The sequence below is a fragment of the Ilyonectria robusta genome, assembly GCF_021365365.1.
Source record: "Ilyonectria robusta strain PMI_751 chromosome Unknown BGZ61scaffold_15, whole genome shotgun sequence".
Lineage (NCBI taxonomy): Eukaryota > Fungi > Ascomycota > Sordariomycetes > Hypocreales > Nectriaceae > Ilyonectria > Ilyonectria robusta.
In genome coordinates, this window is record NW_025764449.1 from 10,613 (window position 1) to 35,467 (window position 24,855).

General features: G+C 49.6%; 10 protein-coding genes across 10 annotated transcripts; 5 read left to right on the forward strand and 5 right to left on the reverse strand.

Moving 5' to 3' along the window:
* Window positions 1-268: 268 nt before the first annotated feature.
* Window positions 269-742, reverse strand: BGZ61DRAFT_357332 (uncharacterized protein; the record flags this gene model as incomplete). The annotated part of the gene is made up of 1 exon (XM_046240871.1): window positions 269-742. The coding sequence occupies one exon, from the start codon at window positions 740-742 to the stop codon at window positions 269-271; it is 474 nt and encodes a 157-aa protein (XP_046101724.1).
* Window positions 743-1,358: 616 nt separating this feature from the next.
* On the forward strand, window positions 1,359-2,888 carry BGZ61DRAFT_534504 (fungal-specific transcription factor domain-containing protein; the record flags this gene model as incomplete). The annotated part of the gene is made up of 1 exon (XM_046254155.1): window positions 1,359-2,888. The coding sequence occupies one exon, from the start codon at window positions 1,359-1,361 to the stop codon at window positions 2,886-2,888; it is 1,530 nt and encodes a 509-aa protein (XP_046101725.1).
* A 1,692-nt stretch (window positions 2,889-4,580) lies between these two features.
* BGZ61DRAFT_356838 (peptidase A4 family-domain-containing protein) lies at window positions 4,581-5,363 on the forward strand (the record flags this gene model as incomplete). Its single annotated transcript, XM_046240821.1, has 1 exon — window positions 4,581-5,363. One exon carries the CDS (start codon window positions 4,581-4,583, stop codon window positions 5,361-5,363), a length of 783 nt encoding a protein of 260 aa, XP_046101726.1.
* A 1,072-nt stretch (window positions 5,364-6,435) lies between these two features.
* On the reverse strand, window positions 6,436-8,095 carry BGZ61DRAFT_357192 (uncharacterized protein; the record flags this gene model as incomplete). The annotated part of the gene is made up of 2 exons (XM_046240856.1): window positions 6,436-7,410; window positions 7,523-8,095. The coding sequence occupies 2 exons, from the start codon at window positions 8,093-8,095 to the stop codon at window positions 6,436-6,438; spliced, it is 1,548 nt and encodes a 515-aa protein (XP_046101727.1).
* Window positions 8,096-9,010: 915 nt separating this feature from the next.
* On the forward strand, window positions 9,011-10,609 carry BGZ61DRAFT_356900 (uncharacterized protein; the record flags this gene model as incomplete). Its single annotated transcript, XM_046240828.1, has 1 exon — window positions 9,011-10,609. One exon carries the CDS (start codon window positions 9,011-9,013, stop codon window positions 10,607-10,609), a length of 1,599 nt encoding a protein of 532 aa, XP_046101728.1.
* A 352-nt stretch (window positions 10,610-10,961) lies between these two features.
* Window positions 10,962-12,086, reverse strand: BGZ61DRAFT_480101 (uncharacterized protein; the record flags this gene model as incomplete). The annotated part of the gene is made up of 4 exons (XM_046249153.1): window positions 10,962-11,256; window positions 11,304-11,608; window positions 11,668-11,950; window positions 12,004-12,086. The coding sequence occupies 4 exons, from the start codon at window positions 12,084-12,086 to the stop codon at window positions 10,962-10,964; spliced, it is 966 nt and encodes a 321-aa protein (XP_046101729.1).
* Window positions 12,087-14,171: 2,085 nt separating this feature from the next.
* BGZ61DRAFT_357050 (uncharacterized protein) lies at window positions 14,172-15,412 on the forward strand (the record flags this gene model as incomplete). The annotated part of the gene is made up of 3 exons (XM_046240844.1): window positions 14,172-14,273; window positions 14,319-14,649; window positions 14,697-15,412. Coding segments are annotated over 3 exons (1,149 nt in total), but the record flags the coding sequence as incomplete, so codon positions are not given.
* A 2,572-nt stretch (window positions 15,413-17,984) lies between these two features.
* On the reverse strand, window positions 17,985-19,795 carry BGZ61DRAFT_357006 (major facilitator superfamily domain-containing protein; the record flags this gene model as incomplete). The annotated part of the gene is made up of 4 exons (XM_046240837.1): window positions 17,985-18,480; window positions 18,532-18,677; window positions 18,733-19,379; window positions 19,432-19,795. 4 exons carry the CDS (start codon window positions 19,793-19,795, stop codon window positions 17,985-17,987), a joined length of 1,653 nt encoding a protein of 550 aa, XP_046101731.1.
* Window positions 19,796-20,445: 650 nt separating this feature from the next.
* BGZ61DRAFT_356781 (uncharacterized protein) lies at window positions 20,446-21,807 on the forward strand (the record flags this gene model as incomplete). The annotated part of the gene is made up of 3 exons (XM_046240815.1): window positions 20,446-20,550; window positions 20,611-20,993; window positions 21,054-21,807. 3 exons carry the CDS (start codon window positions 20,446-20,448, stop codon window positions 21,805-21,807), a joined length of 1,242 nt encoding a protein of 413 aa, XP_046101732.1.
* Window positions 21,808-21,905: 98 nt separating this feature from the next.
* BGZ61DRAFT_394096 (uncharacterized protein) lies at window positions 21,906-23,885 on the reverse strand (the record flags this gene model as incomplete). Its single annotated transcript, XM_046242884.1, has 3 exons — window positions 21,906-23,076; window positions 23,127-23,728; window positions 23,795-23,885. The coding sequence occupies 3 exons, from the start codon at window positions 23,883-23,885 to the stop codon at window positions 22,045-22,047; spliced, it is 1,725 nt and encodes a 574-aa protein (XP_046101733.1). The 3' UTR covers window positions 21,906-22,044.
* Between the last annotated feature and the right edge of the window lie 970 nt (window positions 23,886-24,855).

Consider the following 24,855-nt stretch of genomic DNA (forward strand, 5'->3'; position numbering starts at 1 on the left):
TTCATTCTGAAATGGCGACAGGGTTGAGATATACTAGGTAATCTCTATTCTGGTGACACTTGCTTAGTAAACGTACATAGCGACTGACATCATATACTCCAATAGTGAAACAACCTACGGAGCGGGGCACATGGGGAAACCGACTGGGGTCTCCTATTTCACTGAAAGACTCGCGATAGTGCTCGGAGATGTCTGCATGAAAGCAAAGCCAAATACATGGAATTCACATAATCAACTATTTAAAACTATGCACTTGGCCATTCACACATTAATGAAGTCCCACAATGGCCCCATCTCCCTCGCTCCAGATGACCTTAATCTCAAGCTTCTTAATTTTCCAGATCCCCCCGTCGCTCTCATCCTTGGCCAGATCAACCCAGTACATGTTGCCCGTCAAGAAGCGAGGTGCCGTTGGGTTCCGGCCGTCGCCCTTGCGATAATGCTGCGCCAGGGCGTGGGACGTCATTGTCGCCGTGTCCGCCCCTTCCTTGACGTCGACCCGGACATTGCTCACCATGTGCGTCGTGTCGAGTCCGGCGCCGATAACCTGGAAAGTGTTTTGCAGGATGGCGTCGAGGCCTTCGACGGTGGCGATCCCGTCGAAGACGAAGACGGCGTCTTTATGCCAGGCTGACTTGAATATGGTTTCGTCGCTGGAGTCTAGGCCGACGATGCTACGGTAGAGTGCGTCCGGGATGGCTTCGCGGTCTGATAGACCCAGGTTTGCAGGGAGGGCAGACATAGTAGAGGTTGACGTGTAGGGGCTTAAGAAATATGTCTCGGTCTGTGTGAGGCTCTGGGATACAATGATGTAAATCAATTCTACCTGAACGGAGGAGGAGAGTCTGTCTTTTTATATAGTAGTCTTCTTCGTCTTGTATAACGTCGACATGGAAGAAGCTGTCGCAATTGTCGGATAGCTATCCCCGGCATATGCAATGTGCCTGACTTAAAGAGGCCTAGCTCAAGCGCAATCGACCAAGACAGGCTAGATGCGTCGTAGATACATCTAGCGCTTATTGTCGAAGGATTCAGTGTAGCATACTGTCACACACTCGGGTACTGCAGTGTCGTTTCGTACCCGAGAACCCCTTCCCTATACCCGTAGCCACTGCGCGCTGGCTTGTAAACAAATGTTGCTATTTATGAAACTCATCCTTCGCTTCACAAGCTGGCTAGCTTACACGCAGTCGAGCCAGACGGGCCAGATAAGTTGTCAATGGCGCCCGCCGTATCTGGCCTGTATATCCAACTGTTGCATTTGCTCCCGCCTAGCTGGCTTACCCCTCACCACCTCCTCTCTACCAGATCGGGCAATCGACAAGGGCTTGGCTAGACTTCCAAGTACAGACGTCACCATGTCTGGCTCGAGGACTAGAACTGGCTGCTGGACGTGCCGTTTGCGACGCAAGAAATGCGACGAAAACACACCGACATGTTCAAACTGTGTGTCACGGGGCCTGCATTGCTACGGCTATGGCGATAAGCCTGCCTGGATGCTCGACAAGCAGAATTGGCAGCAGGTTCTGGACTCAGACGAAGCAAAGTCTATTCGGAACGCCGCCGAAGGAGCCTATCGTCGACGCAGGCAGAAGAACGTGGGCACAATCCCTGGAGTGCTTGTCCAGCACCTGAATGAACCCTCCTCGGCCTTGCTCGATCTTGACCGTACGTGGTCGAACTGTACACAGCCACTCCGAGACTGTGACTATGCTCCCAACTATCAATATATCCATACATTTCTCGACGTTATCTTTCCACTCCAGTGGGGGTTTTACCGCCGCCCTAGCCGCAGGTGGCTCTTTGACACCATTGTCGCCTGCGAGCCCATGTATCATGCGTCGCGTGGCCTCTGCATCACTTTCGAAACGGGCGTTAAAGCCGGCTTTACCAACGGCCGATGCGAAGTCACACCAGAAGTTCGGTCATCGCGGCTGATGGCGTTGCGAGGACTCCAACCTTGCATTGACGAGATGCAGCAAAACAGGCTCTGCATATCATCACTCCCAAAGGCGGTCCACTCCTTTGCTACCATTCTGCAGCTCACCAGTCTGGAGATATATGGAGAAACTGAGGGTCTGTGGGAAGTTCATATGAACGGTGCTGGGACCATCTTGGATTTGATCGAAACCCAGATCGCCGGTGGCATAGGGCAGCTTCTTGCCAACCCGATCGAGACACCGGCCCTAGACTTCTTCGTCGCGACGTACGTTTGGAGTGACATTCTTGCTGAGGCTGCACATGGAATCTCATACAGCAAGCCCAGAGCCTTCAATTATCTGCCTCTCCTCCAAAGAGACCTCATCGACACGCAATGCATTATGGGCTGCCGCAACTCAGTCATGGCGATAATCAAGGAAGTTAGCATATTCGCCGCTTCTTTGAGCAATGGGCAGCAATCATCTCCGGACGAAAGAGTAAAAGCGCTCACCCTTCGGATTCAAGTCTTGATACAAGAGGAAGCTGCTGGCTTCTCACAATCAGCTGCAGGCCCCGAGGGAGACAGCAACTGGGTAACCCTTCTTCATGCACATGCCGCTCTGGTCTACCTCCAAACGGTGGCCGCCCACCAAGATCTTCCCAGGCCGCCAGATGTGCAGCAAACCGTAATGAGATGCCTTGAGCTTTTGGAGGCATTGCCATCCCGGCTGTTCATTCGGGTTTGCTGGCCATTCACAGTTGCCGGATGCACTGCAAGCGAAGGCTATGCTCCGAGGTTTCGAGCTGTCCTTCGGCGCGTGGAGGAGGATGGACAAGTGCTGGGGTTTACGTGGAAGGGGCTCATTATTATGGAAGAGTGTTGGAGGCTACGGCGTTGTAAGCCTGGGTCGACTTGGTGCTGGCGGACGACTATGGAACACATGCGATCGCGGATATTGCTGGTTTGAGACTCATGAACTGTAGTAGAAAGTGGGACACCGTTTAATCGCTTCAAAGTGACTGTTATTTGCAACTATTTATTCCTCCGCCTTTATTATATTTTAGTCCTTAGCCTCGCCATCTGCAGTCTCCTTCGTGGAACACTTATCTTTCAATGACAAAATCGCCAGCTTACTCAAATTTTTAATGGTGCCGGCACCGGCTGAGCAAATTGATAAATGTGTTGGGGAAAGTCTAGTTTCCTTGACCTAGATAGCTGACTGAGCTTGAGAGATAAGATAGAGAGGGGAAAGTTACGTATATGGAATCTACTATTAAGTTATATCTTATGTTAAGGTAAAAGAAAAAGCTAGAAAAAGAAGGAAGAAATACAAAGATATTCAGTTGCTGGCTCATACTTGAATTGATCCCGGCACATGTAAGGTAAAGCAAAGAATTGAAAATGGCGCGTCTTTGAGATTCTGTAAGTATTGAGTTCAACGAGCAACAATAAGAGCCAAAGAGTAAGTCTTCAAGTTATTATATTGAAGTACCAGGGGCTACACACTCCGCGAGAAAAGTCGTTACACGTGTGCGGGTGATTTCATTCAGGAGTGAAAAATCAGATAGATGCGTGACTGTCTTTCAGCTCAAGCACTGGAGGTCTTTGTAATGATTGATAAAGTCCGGGTCTCCAGTCTGCTTTCCGAGCCTTTTCTACCTAGAAGAGGTGCAGCATCAGAATAGAATTGCGCAGGGGCCTCAGTGGCCTGATATAGAAAGTCACCCCAGAACTCACCGCGACGGCCTTCAGAGCATGTAGAGGTTCGAATCAAAGAAGTCAAGATCTGCGCGCACGCAATATGAGCGATGGAGCAAAAGTCCCTTCATCCTAGAAAAGTCTATCTGAATGATGTTGCTGGTTCAGTGCTGATCTTAACGATATTAGTACCTTGACGCCGTTAGCGATGAGAGTGCTCTGTCCCTAGCTAGCTCACATAGAATGGAAACAGGCGGACCATAGCATTACCCAGTTTGCTATGTGAATTCTAGCAAAGGCCAATCATATAGAGTCTACATGAACTAGCACTAATCCTCGAAATGTGACATGGTCCGGTTAAAACCTTCTGCTTTTCCCCTAGCCTCGGCTTTAAGGCCTATCTGAGACTGAGTTGCACCAATCCACTTTCAGCATCCGCCGTATTATCGTAAACGTCCCCACATCCCGCGGGTGTCGGCACTGATGCTTATACCATTGATGTTGCAATATCTAAAGGCCTGTCGAGAAAGGAAAGTGGTTAATTCAAGGGCCGAAACTCAACACCAAAAGTTTCATGATATTGCCCAAAGAGGTAGGTGGGCAATTCCCGGCAGACGCGGCATCAGGCCATCGAACTGACTCCATTTTCCGTGATTTGAACACTTTCGATGAGTTGCTACATGCTTCAGTCCTGCAGGAGCATGCGATGTCCAAATGAAATGCCATAATCCGGAAATGCGGCACTTCGACATGAACTGCCTGCGGTATAGAGGATAGCGCGCAGTTGCGAAAGTCGAGCACGCAAAGGAAACACTGCCGAGCAACCGATGGGAGGTTATACAGAATCGGTATATAAATGTCGTGCAGCGCCAAGCCAAGACGACCGAAATCAGCATCAGAAGCAGCAACTGCCCAATCAACTCAGCTCTGACTTACTCCTTCTTTCACCATCACCATCAACATGAAGTTTACTCTTTTTCTCGCCCTGGCCAGCGTTGTTGCAGCCGCTCCTGGCCGCAAGCTCATCGCACGGGACACCTCTCCCATCACCCCTCGTTCTGCGCGACGATCCAGACACAGCTCTGCTCCTAACCAGAGGATCTTCTCTCTTGATTCTGCCAAGGACTCCAATGTCCAGTACTCTGGCAACTGGGGCGGAGCCGTCAAGATCGGATCAGGCTACAATCAGGTCCAAGGCACCATCACTGTTCCCGAAGTGAGCGGCGAGGATGGGTCTGCCGCCTCAGCTTGGGTTGGCATTGATGGCGACACATGCCAGACCGCCATTCTCCAGACTGGCATCTCCTTCTACGCCGATGGAACTTTTGATGCGTGGTACGAGTGGATTCCCGACTACTCGTACAGCTTCAGCAACTTTGACGTCAGTGTTGGAGATGAGATCAAGATCAGCGTAGACGCTTCCTCCAAGACCAAGGGCGTGGCAACTCTCCAGAACTTGAGCACCAACCAGAAGGTTTCTCATACCTTTACCAACACGCCCTCTACCCTCTGCGAGACCAATGCCGAGTGGATCGTTGAGGCGTTCCAGGAGAATGGCAGCCAAGTCACCCTCGTCGACTTTGGCACCGTCACTTTCACCGATGCCTCTGTCTCGGGCTCTGGAGGCACATCTGGACCCCAGGGAGCGGTTATTATTGATATTTCGCCTGACCAGGGCCAGACCGTTCTGACTGAGGGTTCTATCAGTGGGAGCTCGGTCACTGTCGAGTACGTTGGGAACTAATGTGTCCCATTGTGAGGTTTTACAGCCCGGAAAACCATGTTCAAAGTATACCAGGGAAGTTTCATATACTTAGGGAACAGTTTCCTAACACACTCGACCTTATACCGAGATGCTGGATTGAATAACTGCCTCTGTTCTAAAAAGATGACAAACATGTTGGATAGCAATGAGATTAGCTTAACACTCAGACAAGATAGATTTATCCAGAGCCTCTTTTGATATTTCGAACTGCTCAAACTCATACTATCAAGATCCTTAGCTATCCATAATTATCTATGTGACTGCCAGGAACGAAAAGTACACTATATTACTTCTACAAACACTGCTTCAAGCGCCTACTACCTCACAAATGCATCCTCGGCAAGACTGCCCAGTTTACCAGAACAGTCGAAAGTCAAGTCCCGGAACCGCTGATGTGCTTTCGGCCCCATGAAAATCATTGGATCTTTTTTATTCCTTCAATATCACTCCCATCCGACAGCTACACCAATTCCAGTTGTTTTCGTGGCACCCAAGCTCCCCCGAAAATGCTCCGCAGAGACACAGCTCGCATTCTCTGAATGCCTGATCATCAGTTCTACAATAAACCGGCGTCAGAGGCGTACTTGCACTAAGGACCATGACGACAGCGTTTCAGATTTTTCCATGAAAGCTGTACATGTCAGTGAAGACTATGAAGAGAAAAATTCTGCAAAAGGTGCGCTCTAGAGAACCCTGCTGACCTTCAAGATTATCATAAAGTAAATCATCGACAAGGGTTTTGAAGGCCTGTAGATTCGACTTGTAGTGCCAACCGGCATGTTCGTGATACTGCGGAGATAGACCAGTATGGTTGCTTCAAAGTCGCGGGAAAGTGGCTAAACTCTGAGAGGAACATACAATGATATTGGAAATCTTCGAAATTACCCATTCGTCAAGATCCTCGCCTCGCATCTAGTGCAGGCATCATGCGCCTTTGGTCCTAATCTAGTTCTTTGAAGATGATTGATAAACAGTGACTAACTACCATTATTAAACACGCGAATGCGTCACACGAACAACCTCCAATTTAGTACTCCAAAAGGAAATGGGTTCAATTTCTGCGTACAAAGAAATCCTTGAATTCGATGTTATTCTCCAGCCTTTCCAGTGTGATCTTATCGTACTGCAGCATGATCTCAAGGCCTCGGCCGTCTGCACGGCGTGGCGGCAGAATCATACAACGACCATCAGGCTTGCCCTCAGTGTCGCCGACGGTGCAACGCGTTGCCAAAGGGTAGCCAATTTCACGCCCAAAGTAGATTTCATTGAACCTATGGGCCTGGATACAGACAATGAGCATGTCGGGACCAGGATAGCGGTCAACGTTCCACGTCAGCGTTGTAGCTTTGGGCATTTGATTAAGGAGACCAACGAGACGTCTAACTGCCTTGTCGTTGACTGCAGCGATAGCTCCATGGATACGGCGCGCCGCCTCTGGGTAGATGGTGGCCCAGGCCCTTTCTGATGTCGATGATGATGATGCTGGTGACCCCTTTTGAAGGCTGGCAACGGGTAGCTTTGCTACAGCGTTTGGTTCCGCAAAGTTGCCCCAATAATTTGGTGGAACTGTTGGGTTCTCCATCCGGCCCCTACTATCAACAGTGATAGAGAGTTTGGCCTCGGGATACTTTTGAGGATCAATTTTCCTCGCTGAGACGACTTGACGCCAGAGAAATGCGCCCAAAATGTCGGTTGTACTAAGCCTGATATCAGGAACTTTGATCGAGACGCGGCTCTTGAGCAAGGCTAGCTTTTCGGCAGAGATGAAGTAAGTAGCATATTCAAATGTGGGAATTTCGCTAGCTTCGTAATCGGTGGGATTGAGAAAACTGGAGGCGTCTTCCGCAAGTTTCCAGTTGGGGAATTCTTCCAGAGTCATGCCCTGGTCGCCTTCAACCACACGGCTTCTCTCCAAGAATGGGATCGGGGAGGTAGGTTTGTTAAGTAGCCCATCGGCTATAGTCGCAAAGTGCGCGCCCATGGTCTTGTGCCACAGAAAGTTGCAGATGCCATCACCAGACACATGCTAGATGCTCATTAGTACCGAACTAAATTTGTGATTTGCAAAAAGAGGTTCCAGAGAATCAATTGACTTAAGAACCACGTCTCAGCCCAAATAAGAGAAAACAATGAAAGACAGAGCGGATACTCACGTGCAGGCAGCTTCCGAGTATGAGTCCCCCGGGTACGAAATTAGCTTGTACAATAAGCGATGGAAGAGTGACGTTCTCCTCCAGCTTGGCGGAGGTTCCAAAAACAACGTGTCTTGGCATCTTGCTGAGGGGGAAATGATCCTGCTCGAGTTGGTCGAAAGTGCCAAATTTCCATAAATCACGGAGTTTTGGTGATGTATAGTCTTTGTAATGGATCTCAACACCCTTGCTGGTGTCGAATAAAAGTTGAACCTCCTCGCGACCGTTGGAAGTATTTTTCTGCACACAGCACGCAAGCTCCGGGATATCATCTACAGTGTTGATCAAAGCCATCTCAAGAACACGGAAAATACTTCTGATATCCGCATCTGGAGACAGTTTGAAAAACAGACAGAGCGAGATGTAGTCCCTAGGTGCGATTTGATCGATCACAGAGAGCTTGACCACTTTGCCATGACTGCTTGGCTGTGGCTGTATGATTGTGACAGAAGTGGCTTCATGGCAGGCAGCTTTGACGATGTTACTCACGTTCGATGCCTCCGTTTTTCCGATGCTCATTCTTTTGGTTACTTCCATGAGGAGAATCGGTTAATGACTGAACAGTGTACACTGACTCGGAGAAGAAAATAACAAGGTATGAAACAGTGTTATGAAGTGGAGGCGGAGAGTGGGATTCCCTATTAATGTACAAGAAGCATTCTCTGATCAGTGAGTGCTGCTACTTGAATCTGTGTTCTAGGCTAATACCATGGCTAAAAGCCTCTAACCCCGATAAGTGATGAAATCTGAAGGATCGCAACGACGAGTGATCGCTGTAGTCCCTGAAGCCCGGCGACATGTAGCTCCATAGAGTAGGATCCTACTCATCAACCTGTATCAGGATCTTCCCAAGATCCTGGTCGGCATTTTTCGTAAAGCGTCCACCTTGTGTGCATGAGCGGCCCCTTAGTAAACGTCTGATGTAACTCAACCTTTCCTCTAGACTTGGTTGAGTCTACTTGGACTTGTACATTTCCTCACAAAACATCAGCTTGAATGCGGGGAAGACGGACCCTGGTAAAAGGAGAGAGTCTATTCCATCGCTTGGACATTAAATGGACGTTTCATTTAACACTACCTCGGCTGATTTCTTGCAGCTAGCATTTGAAAACGTCCGAGCACGATTCAAAGGAGGTCAGGATCGACAAGCCCTGATAACATGTGCTCATTTACAGCAACTCCCAAGAACGTCACATGCGACCTCGGATTTTCCTGGATTAGTATTAGCTTGCGAAGCGCATACGAGGTGAAACCAGTATCAGCTGCGGAGTCGAAGCCATTAGCCTTTTGTCCGCGTAACGACTCTGTAGTTTCTGTCTTAAGAGGTCTGGGCCTTCTAGGAACTGTATCACGTCCTAAGACCACCTAAGACCTCGAGTGAAGAACAGATTCGCGTGCCTGCCCTCTCACTATCAGAGGTTCTTGACTTCTCCAATGGAGCCTCCAGCAAACCTGACGATACCATCAGCCTCGTCCAGCTCTTGGGTTCAGCCTGCAGGCCCTTTACACCCTCATTTAATCACATGTTCTACTCTTGACAATTTGACGGCTCCAGTCTATCCTTCGCCATCGAAATTCTTTCCCTTAAAGCCAGACACTGATCCCCGACAACTTTACGAAGATTGCAAACGTGGTCTCGCCCGTTGTATCTACGAGCACCCGCACCTTTCTGGTATCATCATCAAAGATGAAACTGGGCGCAACTCGGTCGAAATCCGCCCGGCACCTTATGCTGGCACCAACTTTGAGTACCAAGACCACCGAGACGATGACGATATGCCTTCATATGAGGAGTTCAGAAATGCTGGCTGGCCGTTTGGGGACGGCGAGCGAGACGGTCTCAGCAAGCTGCGCCCAAAACACTTTCCGAGCACTCAGGATGGCGATCCCGTCATTGCTCCTCAGTTCAATGTCATCAGAGGCGGAATAGTGTTGACCATGTCAATTGCACATGCCATTGGAGACCTTGTGCAGTTTATGGACTTTGTCAGATCTTGGGCACAAAACACATTTGCTGTGGCCGATGCTCGCACAAGAGGCCAACCCGAGCCACCACTACCGCAACAAATCGCGGCGCATTTGATGGACCGCTCGCCGCTTTGTCCGAATGTGCAGATTGAGCAAGATCTCGACAAGTTGGTAGCTCGCGCAGCCAAACTTCCACATCTGACTTTGCTCGATCCTCGCAACCCCGACGAAATTTGCAGAATCGTGGATGAAATCTTCACAAAGGCTCGCTTAACAGACCGTGATCTAGCAAACGTGCCCGAAGATGAACTCCGCCAGCAATTGTGCTCTGTCTGGACTTTCCCGCAGTCATCTATCAAAGAGCTACAACGCGTCGTTCAGGGGGCATCGCCCAGAGACACCAGGTTATCAGCTGTCGACTGTCTGACCGCGTTCGCATGGCAGCGTTTCTTCATAGCCAAATGGGCCCCAGACATGCTGGGTCCAGATCCCGTTCCTGACACGACACGTATCATCTTCGCTGGGAGTATTCGCCGACGTCTGACGCCGCGTCTGCCTCACAACTACATGCCGGCTTGTGTTGACCTCTTTCCCGTGACTGTGAAGACAAGCAACTTCGCATCCTCATCCCCAGAGGCCTTGGCTCTGGCAGCAATGATGGTTCGCAATAGTAACAATAGTTGGAGCGAGGAGGCATTCCGCGAGATGCTTGAGATTGCTCAGGCGCATCCCATGAGCCCAGGCATAGTACCGAGAGGGCCAATCGATGCACTTGTCACCGACCATACGCGTGCAAGTGCGGCTGTGCTTGAGGATTGGGGTCCTGGCCTTGGCCGATGTGAGGGGCTGCGCGAACCATATCTCGGTCGAGTCCCCCCTCGTGGTGAACTTACTCTCTTGCCACGTTGGCATGATGGCGAAGTAGACATTCTTATCGCCGGAGAGGCTGTCGTACTACAACGATTGAGGGATGATAGGTTTATGAATGCAATGGCTTCGTGTCAGTTCGTTATGGATGATTTCGTTAAGAGAGCTGCGAAGGATCGGCTGAAGTCAAAATTATGACGGATTTATTGAGGCCAATTCAACCAGGGACTTCGTATTTAATACAATGTGAAGAATAAGAATAACAATGATCTCGATCTGTGTTTCCTCCAGTTCCCTTTCTGTAATGGCCTCGATGCCCTGGCAGGGGACGGTGCCACCGCGGGCGACGACTCTAGAGACGGATTACACGGTAACATGCTTGAATAGGCGACTCTAAAGAAGAGATGGATTGGAGTGGTGGCTATTCCACACAAGGTATTATAAGCACTGCTTATTCGGGACTGAAAGCTCCAGAGAGTCTAGAAGGGAGATTCAGTACTTGTTGAACTACAGTGATGAAGTACACTGTATATCATTCGGCTTTCACCATTCATGATGACTGAATTTCCAACAAGCCACTTCTACTGAACTCATCGCGAGTCCATTCCCACAGTTTCCTCGCCAGGTCCCCATCCCGGGCAGACGCACTAGGTGTCCCAACCTTTGTATACGGGACAATGTATGCTCCAGAATCCTTGGCCCCGAATTCGTCACTTGCGAGTGCGAATAGAGAAGACCATGCACCCTTCGCCTCCTCATCCAGAATGCCCAAGCAGCGCATGATAGGCGTGATGGCACGGAGTACGGAGCTAGGCGCTGCTCCCGTGGCTTGCTTGTTGAGGTTTCTACTCCAGTCAGTCGGTGCTATTATTGGTGAATGATACGGTCTTACGTATCTATATGGCCAGGGTGAACTGCAGCAAAACAAATAGGATTGGAGGTGCCCGGGCCAAACATGGAATGCAACTGCTTCGTGTGGAGAATATTCGCAAGCTTGCTCTGGCCATACCGGGTCATTGCCGATTCTTTTTCCAACGAGACGTCATTGAAGGCGATGCCACCCTTGGGGGGGAAACGGGCATGGCCGTCAGATGTAACGTTGACTACCCTCACGATGTCTTTGGGGGACTTGGCTGCAGTAGCTTGAAGGAGAGGCAAAAGGTGGGATGTGAGGAGCCAGTGGGAGAGGTAGTTGGTCTGATGGTAGAAAGGTCAGCTTTATTATAACGGGGTGCATTTACCCGCATTTAGCTGACCTGAAATTGCACTTCGTAGCCATCATCGGTCAAAGCAAAGGGAACGCCCATGATGCCAGCGTTATTGACAAGCCCATGCAGAGATGTTTCGTCACTGCGCAGCTTCGTCGCTGCAGACACAACACTCTGGAAACGCGACAAGTCAAGAATCAGAGGCAATATCTGAGCCGAAGGCATTTGGGCTTTGATCTCTTCAATGGCCATAGCGGCTTTGGCTTCATTGCGGGCACCGAGGTAGACTTTGGCGCCCTTGGAGGCCAGAGCGATGACGGTCGACCTGCCACTACATAAAATGTCAGACTCGAACCGCGGAAGAGAAGATGAGAGATAACGGACATTCCCGTATTTCCACCAGTGACGAGATAAACTCGCCCTGCGAGGTCAGGCAACGAGTCGGGTGAGAAGTTTGACGAAGGCATGCCGGGAATGGGCTGAGTAGAATGTTGAGGTTGTTGTGTTTGAAGATGACAATCCGAAAAACAAGCCGGAGATGAAGGCGGTATTTATGTCCATTCAGCCTATCATCGTAGAAAGGTTTCGTCGTGTTCACGCCCGCAACTTCCGGAATTGTTTGGCGTAGTGCCGTCCGCATCAGCACGATCTTCGCCCGCCTTTGTCCGCTTGAGGTCCACTTGAGGTCCGCTAGTGTCCGCACGGCGGGTGATACTACCTTCCAACGGTGGTGAGCTCATTTATGTAGGTAGCATTCAGTGCTTATCATTGCGCCTCTGGAGCCCAGACTGACATCAGCAGCTCGACAAAATCGTATCTCATGTCTCTCCCAAAAGTGGTATTGAGATGCGGACCTTGACGAATGAAGGCCGCGAGTAGTCCGTACCCACGCTGACGCCACGTAGATGGAGTTTCGGAAGCGACGGCCGACTGAAATTCACCATCAATCCATCTCTTTCATTCTCTTCCTCAACTCGGGTACCAACAGCATGCCAATTAAGCTCACATAGAAACTAGGGTTGGTGGTGCTTTTAATTAGGAGGTGAAAAAGAATCGGATCCGGCAATTTCGATGGGACTCTCCCTTGCTTCGTCACACATGTCAGCCGAATGAGCACACAGAAACAATCATTGAGAACGATTTTGAAAGCGACAGATCGAGTTAAACAGAAGACTTTTAAGACTGACACAGAGCTGAAGTGCTTAATACTAGCGGCTCGGAGCTTGCTCGGAGCGCTTTTCTGACCGACGGCCAGTGCCTTTAGTACGTCGCAGTTGGCCCCGAGGCAATCCCCCGTTTCTCATGTGAATTCATCACAGACACCATCCAGCAAAACACTTGGTCGTTAAGATTATAGACAAGGCAAAATTTGGAGACTCAACAAGGGCATGTCCTGCTCATGCCTGGCTCCCGTTCATGCGTCTCGTATACGAGTCTGCGTAAATATACCTACTATCGCCAACAAGTGGGGGAAATGTCCAAGGCATTAATTGGTCCCTCTAAAGCTGTGGTTAAATCACTGACTTACAGATTCCGGTCAGCGGCCAGCGGGCATCAAATCGACTCTAGCTCTGCCGACTGGATGCGCAATAACCATAAAGAAAAGCTTGAATATTCTACGCGCTGACTGAACCCCCATAACTTGCCACCCAATTAAGGAACCCCAGTCTCTTTTCAGCAACCGGAAGCGATTTTACTCTGGTGGCTGTCTTTAGACGCGGTCTAGGCGTCAATAGTTCAGGCGTCTAGCCTCTGGGCGGGAAACTAAGAAACCGGCTGACCTTTCACAAGCACAAAACAGAGTCAGCTCTAGCTCACTTTACTGGACTAACATCCCTTGGGTCGCCTTGGCATACCCTCGTGGCTGCTGGGAAATTGGATAAAAGAGTCTCGACCGCTGCGGCTGAGGGGCAGGAATGAAGGAAGACACCTAGGAACGTGGGAATTCTTTTTGATCGACTCCTTCTCTTCAAACTGGATAAATCGCGATAATGGCTTTTCGGTTGGCCAAATTCACCATGAAGTCGTTGCTACTACTCGGTAGCTTGTTAGCGGCTGCTCAGGGCAAGACCAGAACCAGTGACATTTCCGCCGTCTGCAGCGGACTCTACGGCGTCATCGGATGTACGAGAGAACTGGAATTCCCACTCGGATCAGGCGCAGTGTTTTGTAAGCTGTGTTAGGAAGCTGGAACAGGTTCATGTGGTCGCTAACTAGAAATCAGGCGATGTCAACGGCAGACAGGAGCAATGTGGAATCGACATTTACGTCGACACGGAAAACATCTGCAATGCGATTAATTCCGCCCTTTCTGATGACGGAAAGTTTGTCGACCAGGCCGAAGTGCACTGCGGATGCTTGCCAGCTGCCCAGAGAAATCATGATGACCATCTCAAGGACGGCGAGAATTTGGAATACGTCTGGCAGGGCTATCTGTCGTACGACATCAAAGCGGAATACATGGCAGACCTGATAAAGACCGAAGAGGTAATCCTCGCTCACGTTGAGTTAGGACTCGCAGCTGGGCATCCTGCTGATCACCATCATCATAGTGTCTCATCGACAACGGTTTTCCCTACCAGACTGGCAGAACCCGAGCAATCTCCAAGTATCTCCAGCCCAAGGATGGCTGGAAAGTCTTACGTCTTCAAGAGGTGAGGATAATCCGAGACTCCCCGGCGATTGACTGACAATATTAGGTCGACATGAACCTTTACCGAAGGCTCGTAGCAGCGACTTGGACTTGTAGCTTCGACATTGACAACTGCAACAAGGCGCGGTTGAGGGCTTTCTTCATTGACTACATCAGCAACTCCGATGGCGTAACAACCAGCGAGCTGACGCGCATGTTTCAGAGCTGGCTCACACTCTTCGATACCATCCAGAAGAGAATCACAGCTGTGAATAAAGCAGCAATGGCCGTCCAGTCTCGTCTCAAGACTGTTTCCGGCAAGGTTAGCTCGATCAAGAAGAAGGTGTGCCAAAAGAACGCATGCAAAGGCAAGACAGTATCTTCATATCTGACAAAAGGTGAGTTATTCGATCTTAGACTGGCCACAAAATTTGACGAATTGTAGCATCCAAAGCATTCACGGCAACCAAGACTCTCAACAATATTCCAGCTGCGGGCGCCAAGGCAGGCAAGAATATCCCCAGGGCCAAGCACCTGACCCAGATGTGCCTCACGTCTGCGACAACTCCTGCCAACGAAGACTATTACTACGAGCTGTTCCTGACTGCCAACTTTGGAACCACAAAGCACTTGCCCAAGGCATTCCAACTCGTCGAAGACTTTCCCATCGCAGCTTCAGAGCTCAAGGGTCTCGTTGTCCCGATGTCAGATCTCACCAAGCACTCAACTCGAGCCCGTGGCGTCCAAACACACCTCAATGGCATCCTCAGCCAAAACTGGAAGACCAACAAGGAACTCTCCAAAACTAAGGCGTCTCGCAACGTCCGTGACGGCTTCATCCAGATCCAGACCCTCGTCAAGCGAGACCTGCGTCCTCCCGTCAACGACTTGATCAAGGCACTAACGGCTCTCCATGCGGAGCTCGACAAGTTCCCGCTGCGGAGCAAGACGCTCGAGTTCAGGTACGGCGCTGTGCCGTATGAGCGCTGGAGCACACAGGAGTGGGAGGTGCCGTGTGCGCAGGATGTTTGGCGGGAGTTTGAGCAGGGAGGGTTCAAGGATGCCAGGTACTTTACTGAGATTCAAGTCTGTGACTTTGGGCCTAACCGTATTACTTTCCCGGACCACCACCTTCCTTTCATCAAGTACCGGTTTGTGTAATTTAGCAAATCACATCAAGGAAGTTTGGCTGCAGAAATGACTCGATCAGGTGTCGATCAAATGCTGCTTCGACCAATAGATCTCGCAAAAAGAAATTGTCGAAGCTGTTATCCTTCTACGTGAATTCCCTCTCGATGTCATCAAGTTCGAATTGACAGCTAGGAGGTACCATAGTATAAGTGAGTCATCATGCCTCACCACGGCAATGCATCAAGGTCTTACTGGTCCGGTTGCGTGGGAGCGGCACCACTTTCCATGACTTAGTCCCTGACAAGTACTCAAATATATAAAGGATCGACCCTTCCTGTTCAGCTACTCCTTATTGTTCAGCTGCTTACTGTTTCTTCTGGTGCTGGGTGTAGCACTTAGTGTTTATCTCGACTGTTTGAGATTACTGTATGGCTTTGATCTATCTGATGACATTGAGTAGAGCTAAAAAAACCAAATATAGAGGATCGACGCGCCACTTACCTCGGCGCCAGGAAATGCATGTTAGCGGTGATTAGCCAAGCGGTAACCAGTGCAATCGACATGATGGCATGACAGTGCATCGGAACGCAGAGCCTTCCTACAGCAGGAAAAGTACTCTACTACTCCGCTAGATGCAGAGAACGGTGCTGGCTGGATGCCATTAAATTGCATAGAAATCAAGTGCCAGCACTCTCTACGTATGGCCATTGGGCAGGGTGGCTGAGAAGTCTAATAGGATAGCCGATTGAGGCCAAGGCAGTACCAGCTCGATGGTGGTTAGGGGTTGGCAGTTCGCTTCCATTCTTGGATTTGTTTCACCATTCCATCATCCCGTTGCAAACAGATGATCTGGTAGATGTCCAGAATGTCACTTGACCAGCCTAGAATGAGCCTCGTCCATATAACCGTCTGTAATGCCCCCTAAGTCATCAGAGCAAGTTCCGGTGGCGGCCCCGATGATGATGCATGGTAGGAACGTGGCAAGGGGCGCTCAGGCAAAGCGGAAAAAGGCATTACCTCTTCAGTTTCCGGAAGCTCCATTTGTTCGAGGTTCCGTAACGGTCGGTCGTTGGCTCGCGCGATATTCGTCAAGGTTCGAAGAAGGTTCCAATGCGCCGACCGCCAAACCCCCATCTGCAGCTTCGCGCCGTAGTCCCAGCCCTAGCTCGTCTTCTTAGTCTCGACGTAGAGGGCGATCGACTGATATCGCACAGTGCAGAAGGTGTATGGTTGATCAACTGGCCAGGCAGGGAGAGTCTGGTGAGTGCTTGCGATTCTCCATGTGGTTTCGGTCGAGGATTCGTCGTTCGCTGGGTCGATGTAGGTGCAGACAGACGTCTACTTTCTTGGGTTGCGACGGGGTCAGAAGATAGCAAGGGATGATGCTCGCGGTGGTACTAATAAACGTTAGCATGTAGAACTTGTAGGTGAAGGATAGGCGCCTGACCATGGCATGTGGCCAATATCTTTACATTGTTGACGGAGGACATGCTCGATAGTAGATCTAGAATCGGTTCGTGATAGACTTGGCGCTGCTTCAAGCTTTCTCGCAGGACTAGCGATAGATCTCACGATGGCTCGGTGACCGAAATACCTACAATCCAGTCAAATATGCGATATGATCACATTTCTACTGGCTGATGAGATGTCTCGACTCCTTGTCTATCGTCTGACGCGTCAGTTGGCCTTGTTGACATGGACCTTGATTCGAGGAACGGTTTGGCGCGGAACGTCGGATGAAGGTTATTCCGTTCACACGGAATACTTGGTCATTCATTAGCTGTGTGCTTTGTTCGCAATCAATTACGAGTCGTAAAACAGTGCATTTCTTTACACATATATCCGCCGAAAGCTCAAAGTCTGTTTCCAGCCTACTCTCGTATTTGCTATTACTTGAATATATCGCAAGAGTAATTTAAAACATTTCAATCAACATTCCACCACTCGTGCAGGAGTGTCTTGTCGAAGTATTTCTTCAGTCTAGGGTAAGCCAATTGTCAAGCGACCGATGAGACTCTAAAAACAACTATGACGGATCAGGGCCGTGTATACCAGTGGAAACATCTAAGTCCGCCTTGAAAAGACAGGGTGTGTATTAATATGGGCGGGTAAGATAGTGTAGCTCTTATGTTAAATAATCATGAAGGAGTTGCGGCACGTACAAACACAACAGAAGAACTTCCCTCCAACACAACATTGCATAATTGTGATATATGATGGATCCGTTACGGCCAAATTGATCAATTGAATAGTGTTCAAATTGATGATGATGATCGTGGTGATCCTTCCTTCAGGTCATCCGGACCTTGGGGTTATCTGACCCCCCCTTACTGACTAAGGTCCGGATATCAGTCCAGATATCAATCTATTGAAGGTTTCCTAGTACAGGGTCTCTTTCCAACAATAGATATATAATTATCATTGTGGTAGTGCACCACCATTATTCAAATTAATAAAGCGAGCCAAACAGAAGATAATAACCCATCCTTTCATCATCACCTTCGCTCATTCCCAAGTGATTCGTTCTGATATACCAGTCAATGGCACAGTCTCATCGCTAGACGGCTGACCATTGGGCATACGTCTGAACCGTTCTATTTAGCTATTCCGATACTCGAGCAAAATCCAAGTACGCCGCCTTTGTCAGAAGCCGCATCTTCTTCCCCCAAACAATCAGTAGCCCGGATGCAAAAGTGATGACAAAGGCCAGAATGGCAACCATGATAAAAGTATCCTGCACCCCCATACTATCAATCCAAGGCTGAATGCCAAAGGTTAAGGCGCTACCGATGATGTTGCGGATCAGGATGACTGTCGTGACAGCCTCACCATCGATGGCAGTGTAGCAATCCACGACGAACGCCATGGTCAGGGCCGCTGCAACCGACAGGCCGAAGCCCACGAACCCCATACCGATGATAGGAGCAATCCAGGGCAGACCTTTTGCGGCGCCAACGCCGTAGAGGATGAGGCCTGCTGGCATGATGATTGCTGTTGGGAGAAAAGACCAAAGGCGGAACTCGGGTTCGCGCCAGCCGCGGTTGCGGCGAGACAGAAACATCATGAGCTGATCGTTGAGAGGACCAGCGAAGTAAGAGCTGGAGGATCCATGGTTAGCGTGTCCATGGTGAGATGGCTGAAAGACATACCCGAATAATCCACCGACCAGCGGAGATAACCAGATGAGGCCCAGGGCATCATTGCCAAAGTTGTACGGCGAAGGGCTAAGGATGACAGCAGTAGTTGTGCCCAGAACGCTAATCCAAGAGACAGAAGTACCATATTCGATTCCGCTCTGTTATAGATCAGTCCTCATGTTACATCATGTTCACAGAGGGCGAGGTGCCTACCCAGAAAATGGCTGGAAACCAAGCCAGCTGCAGCGGTCGGTAACATTGCTGGATAAAGTCCCGGAGAGTGCCAGGGAAGATGGTCCACAGGCTGAACTGGAACCTGAACGAGTTTGCTTCTAGGACTTCGCCAAGTTTGTGGACGGTGGTGTTGCTATTTCGGTGGTGAAGCCCATTCTTCTCTGCCTTGACATCTTGGTGAATTGCCTCGAGACCTTCGGAACTGGCTCTCTCAGCCGGCGGAATTGACCCGTCCAGAGGCCCCGAAACCTGCCAGGGCGGCCTAACAAACCGAGTCTCCTCGAGGGTGAAGTACATGGCCACCCAGACGACAGCGCAGAGGATGGCTCCCCATCGATACACCCACCGCCAGTGGAGGGTCTTGACCATGTATCCAGAACAGATGGGGCCCATGGAAGATCCGAATGATAGGCCAAAGGCCCAGATACCCATATTGAGGCCTATCTCATGCGCAAAGAAGACATCGGCAATGGAAATCGCCACCAAGGCTTCATACGGCGCACGGCCGAAGCCGAATAGGACATGAGCCCCGATAAAGTCGCCAGCGTTCCGGGCCTCAGCAAGCCGAATTTGACTGGCGATGGCGAGGATCAGGCTTGATAAGTAGGTGAACCTGCGACCAAACTCTGCGGGTCGTTAATTGCGGATTCCACATGCAGGACGTCGATGGGAACTCACTGTGGGAAAGAGGCGTAAAAAAGACGTTGCCAATACCGAGCATCAGTAAAGTCAAGGCTGTGCCAACGTTCATGAGAGTGACGGAAGTGCCCAGAGCTTCCGTAATGTTGAGATAGATGGACGCTTCCCAGTTGCCCAAGGCAGTCATGAGAGTGCTGTAGATGACAAGCAGGAACAAGTGATACCTCTTGCGCCAGGAAGACCAACGCAGAGGATCGTCCAAGTCATCAGCCGGCGTGGGTATCAGGATGATCTCGGCCTTCGAGTCACCATTTAAGATTGACGGCTGTTCGATGATGTAGACTGTTCCAGGGACGACATCATAGTCCTGGGAAGGAGGGCGGTCGCGTGCGGTAGTCTCCATGATAATGTTACTGCTTGCTCAAACTATGGGCAGAGGTGAAGAAAAGAGGCTTTCCGCAGCTGAACAACAACTTCTTATAACAATTACGGCACAGCGCAAAGTGAAGCTCCATGGCGTAGGAGTTGCTATCTCAACATGTTGCCGATTGAGATGCCGGTCGATGAGTCTCTTGTGATGATGGCGAAACTCTTGTAAAGTGGATAGTGAGACTAAGCTTAGAGGTCTTCCGACACGCTAAGATGGTTCGGATTGCATCGGCTGTGGAGTTTGAAGTGTCTCCGAACAGGCCGATGGCTGATAGCTAAACCAAAAAGAGTCTTCCGACACACTAAAAATCCGGGGAAGCAGAAGATACCATGGTAATCTTCGATATCGGAGAGGACCCTTTGTCTCTCCCCGCATTGCATTGCGTAATTAGTCAAGAGTCAAGCATTCCGAAGCCGAGTCCGATCAATGGATCAATAATAGAGTGAATTCTTATTAATTTCTGGGGCTGAGGACGTATAACTTGCCCCTGCCGATGACTTGCGGAAAATGGGCCCCTAGGTGGATGTGGTTATAAAGGATCAGCTGCCGTGGCCCCTTTTCTCACAGTAGTACTATCAATCAAGCCTTTTCCCCATTCGATCTCCCTCTATCATCCTCCAATAATGACGGTCAAGACTTCCTTCAAACCCAGGCTTGATGAGGTGCGGCAAACGGTTGAAGGCTACATTCGGGGTCTGTCAAACGACCTGTACACGTTAAGCAGACAGGTGAGACCAAACTCCTTTGGCCTAACGAACAGGCTTAACTGAAGAATATGACGATGCTAGATCCATGACCAGCCCGAGATCGCATTCCAAGAGTTCAAAGCCCAGAAACACATTTCCACGTTCCTCCAGTCACACGGCCACCACGTGCGACAAGGAGCATACAATCTGCCCACAGCGTTCGAGTCAAAGCATGGCTCGGGAGGTCGTTGCGTAAACTTCAATGCCGAGTACGACGCCCTGCCTGGCCTCGGTCATGCTTGTGGACATAACTTGATTGCGACGGCTGGTGTTTCGGCCTACCTGGCATTATCATTTGCCTTGGACAAGTATGGCATTCAAGGTAGGGCGCAGTTGTTGGGTACGCCGGCTGAGGAAGATGGCGGAGGAAAGATCCTTTTGCTTGAGGCGGGAGCGTACAAAGGTGTCGATGTCTCTCTCATGATGTAAGTCCTTTTGTTAGCTCAGCCTCTCTCGTGGTCCTGCTAACTTAACGTTGAAACTAGTCACCCAATCACTGAAGCCGAGTTCCGACACCAAGGCACCCTTGGCTCAACCGGCTCAAGCTCCATCGCAGTAACAGACTTGATCGCAGAGTATCGAGGCACCAGTGCCCACGCCTCAGCAAATCCATGGGATGGCGTCAATGCCCTGGATGCTCTCGTTGGGTCGTACAACAACATCTCAATGCTGCGGCAGCAGATAAAGCCCGACGAACGCATACACGGCTGTATCATGGATGCGCCAAAATTCACAAACGCTATCCCAGAATGCACAATAGTCAAGTACTCGATTCGAAGTGCTAAGATCAAGACTCTCGAAAAGCTGTCTCAGCGTGTGCGAAGTTGCATCGAAGCAGGCGCGACGGCAACGGGCTGTGAGGTTGTCGTCACAGAGGAGCTAGCGTACGCGGATCTATGGGTAAACAAGCCTCTGAGCCTGCTTTTCAAGCAACAGATGGATGCCCTAGGTGTTCCCGTATCTGTTCCAGCAGAGGGTGATACTATCGGCGGCTCGACGGATATGGGTAACGTCAGTCAAGCAGTGCCTGGGTTGCATGCCATAATCGGCATACCCGCGCCTCCAAGTACTTCTATTCACAGTCGAGCCTTTTCAGAAGCTGCCGGTACTATCAAAGCGCATGAGAGGATTATGGAGGCTGCTAAGGCAATGGCTCTGACGGCGTGGTCCATTCTTGTGGAAGAGGGTGTGTTTGCGCAGATTGAAAGGGATTTCCAAGACCGATGTTCACAGGCGTAGAAAATGGTATTACGCTTGACCATGTTCAAATCTGAAGTCTAGATACTGAAGGGACACGTATCGGTATTCAGAGAAAACGTGTAACCGTCTGTTGAGAGGGTGCCTCCTCCATGAGGAGCTGGATAAGAATACGATTTATAATATTTTTGTGCTTCAAACTCCCTGATATTCAAGTTACAGAGTACGAGAATATCAGGAGTCTTTGTTGATATACCACTGATCAAAAGCACCCTATTCTTAGAGAATCACCAGCTCTAAAAGGGAATCATCAAATAACACATCCAACCCCAGTGGCTCAACTAACAGACATCTTTCTTCCTGAGACCTGCTCATTTGTTTAATCTTCCCAGATGAAGCGCTGAATCTGTGTGCTGAATCCGCGTCCATAGTCGAGGTCGAGAAGCATACACCTCCCCATGCAGAAGAGAGGAAATTGAGGACTGACGATATCGCCCTTTCCCCCGCAAAGTGGCGCATGGCTTCGAGATGTGCAACTATCACAGACTTATCCTCGGTTGAAGTTGCTGCAATGCCAAGAACGGCAATTGCCCACAGGAGGCATGGTAAGTTCGACCGAACGAGGCGGAGATGGAGTAATGACGCCTTGAAAATGAACACGATGCTTGCATCGTCGGCTGTGATTGTTGGGCAGACAAGTTTTGCGATTAGAAGATTGGTTGCGAGAAAGTAGAGCTCTCGCATATGAAATCCCTCGCTGGTTAGACTGGCGCGAGGAAAAGACGACGTGGGGTCTGAAAGGTTGTTCGTTTCTCCATCGATCGCTGTTCCACTCCTATGGAACATCGGCTTATCGTTGGGCGAGACTCGGCTATGTCCGTTGTATGCAGATGTAATAGCTGAAACTTCTTGTTGGAGGTTGTTGAGCCGCGTCTGCAACTCATGCAGCTTGGTCTGGATGTCATTTGAAGACATGTCCTTCCGGTAATGGAGGAGATGAGATGCCTTGAAGATAATGTCAAAAGTCCATACGGGGAGCCAAGCCGACAGACCAGCTTTTATAAAGTAATCACCACCCGCAATCTCCTGTACCGCCGAGGAGCTGGACCACAGATCAATTATTCTCGAGAGATCTTGGTAGTTGGGCAAGCAGCTTGGGCGAAATGTGCTGTTGATCGCAATCTGGTATATGAAGGCTTCCAGCATCAACGCCTGATGAGAGCTTGATGGTGGTCGGTTGATGACTGAATGGAATTTGGCTGCCGCTGCCAGATGTGCTGTAGTTGAATTATTGCCGAAGTTTCCAAATCTCTACACTACTTGTTAATGTCTGTGGACAGGCAGCACTCCGATGAACGTACGCCAAAGACGTGCATTATGAGCACCGTAGCCAAGTTGGACTCGTCCTGAGCATTGAACCCCTTTCGGATGTTAATACGGAGTTCTCGTATGGCTTTTGTATATTGCCCGAGTGCATGTGTGCGCCAACCCGGCTGGAACTGTGAGATGAGGATAGCTGAGCACGAAAGCCAGGCGTGGAGCATGCTTCGGGATCTTGATAGGGACGAGAAGCCTTGGGTAAGAAATGAATATTCGTGGCCGAAATCGTGACCTGACGTAGCTTGGTCAAACACCTGTAACAAGTCCACCAAGGAACACGGTGGAAGGCCTTTGGCGCATTCTGTGAAGACGGTTGAGGGGCTGAGGCTAGAGAGTTGCAACGGAGCGGTGTCTTGAGAAAGGCGTAGGCTTTCAGCACCCGAGGTGAAGCTCCCTGCGTCGCAGCTGGGAGAGCGAGAGTCAGCAAAGCTTTGAGACGCACATGCTTGAATGCCCACTTCATGAGGGCTCGATGCATGTTCCGATTCTGTGTGAATGTTGCTCCAGCGACAATGAGCCTGGCGTGTGAAGCAACTGCCACAGATAGGGCGTGTCTCGTCACATTTCTTGCGTCGCTGACGGCCTGAACATGGTAAAGGTCAGTAGAGTCCGTCCCCTTCACCTGATTGATGCGCGATTCCAAGCCTACATGGTATACATCCCCCTCGCGAGCGTCGCCGTTTGGGCGTGTGATCAGAGCTTACCCAGCCCCCTGAGTAGAGTTCGAAGTTGGCAAACATTACCGTGTAGAGGGTAGATATGATGATCCAGTCAGCAGAGACTGGTGATGTAATTTATCTCCGCCGCTGATTTATGTATAGTATTGGTAATGTCAGAGGCTGCGACTGGGGTGAGAGATCGCGCTAGAGCCAGATCCGGGGGAACTTATATCCGGCTGCGCTATAGACACACAGAGTTTGTATAGTGATTCTAAAAGGGAGATTTTTATCTAGCTTCAGATATTAAAAATTCAAATGGTACTATTAGATAAATTAATTTTATTCTAAATATAAATAGCTAGAAAATTAATTATATAAAGCTATTAATAAGATTTTTAAAATATTATATTCTTTAAATTTATAATGTTATTTAAAAAATATAATATCACTAAAATAGCTGGTATATATTACAATATCTATTATAAGTTTTATTACTTATATATTAGTATATATAGATTTAAATGTAAATAGAAAGAAATACTCTGTCAACTTATAAAACAGCAGTCTCTTGTAATATAGTAAATTCCCTTACAGACATTGGGAGGATTATCGAGCCTGATAGATAGTCTATCTATAGCTGTAGTCCCTATGGAAGGCAGGTATACAACAAGGAGGAGGGGGAAGAAAAAAGTGATGTTGAAAGTCTCTACCATGTTGGGTGGGGGAAAGCTGTGAGATTAGCTCGTTCGGAAAGCAGACGTCTTGATTGGTTCGGAATCTAAAGGTGCCCGTCTCCATAATCCTACTTGTGCTGGTTAGCTTGGGTCTGAGACTGGACCCCCCAGCTGAGCAAGGTTGCATCCCAGCAAGGGTGGCAAAGTATGGCTGTGTTAACTAAGAAGCAGTTGCCTGCCGGAGGAAGTGCTTATAATATTGCCCGGCGAAGCTGGAACTAATGAATAGGGTTAGGGAGAAGCGGATTAGTATTGAAAAGGAAGGCAGATACGGCATGCTTGGTGGGCGAGCGGGAAAATTGGGAGGGAAGATACGT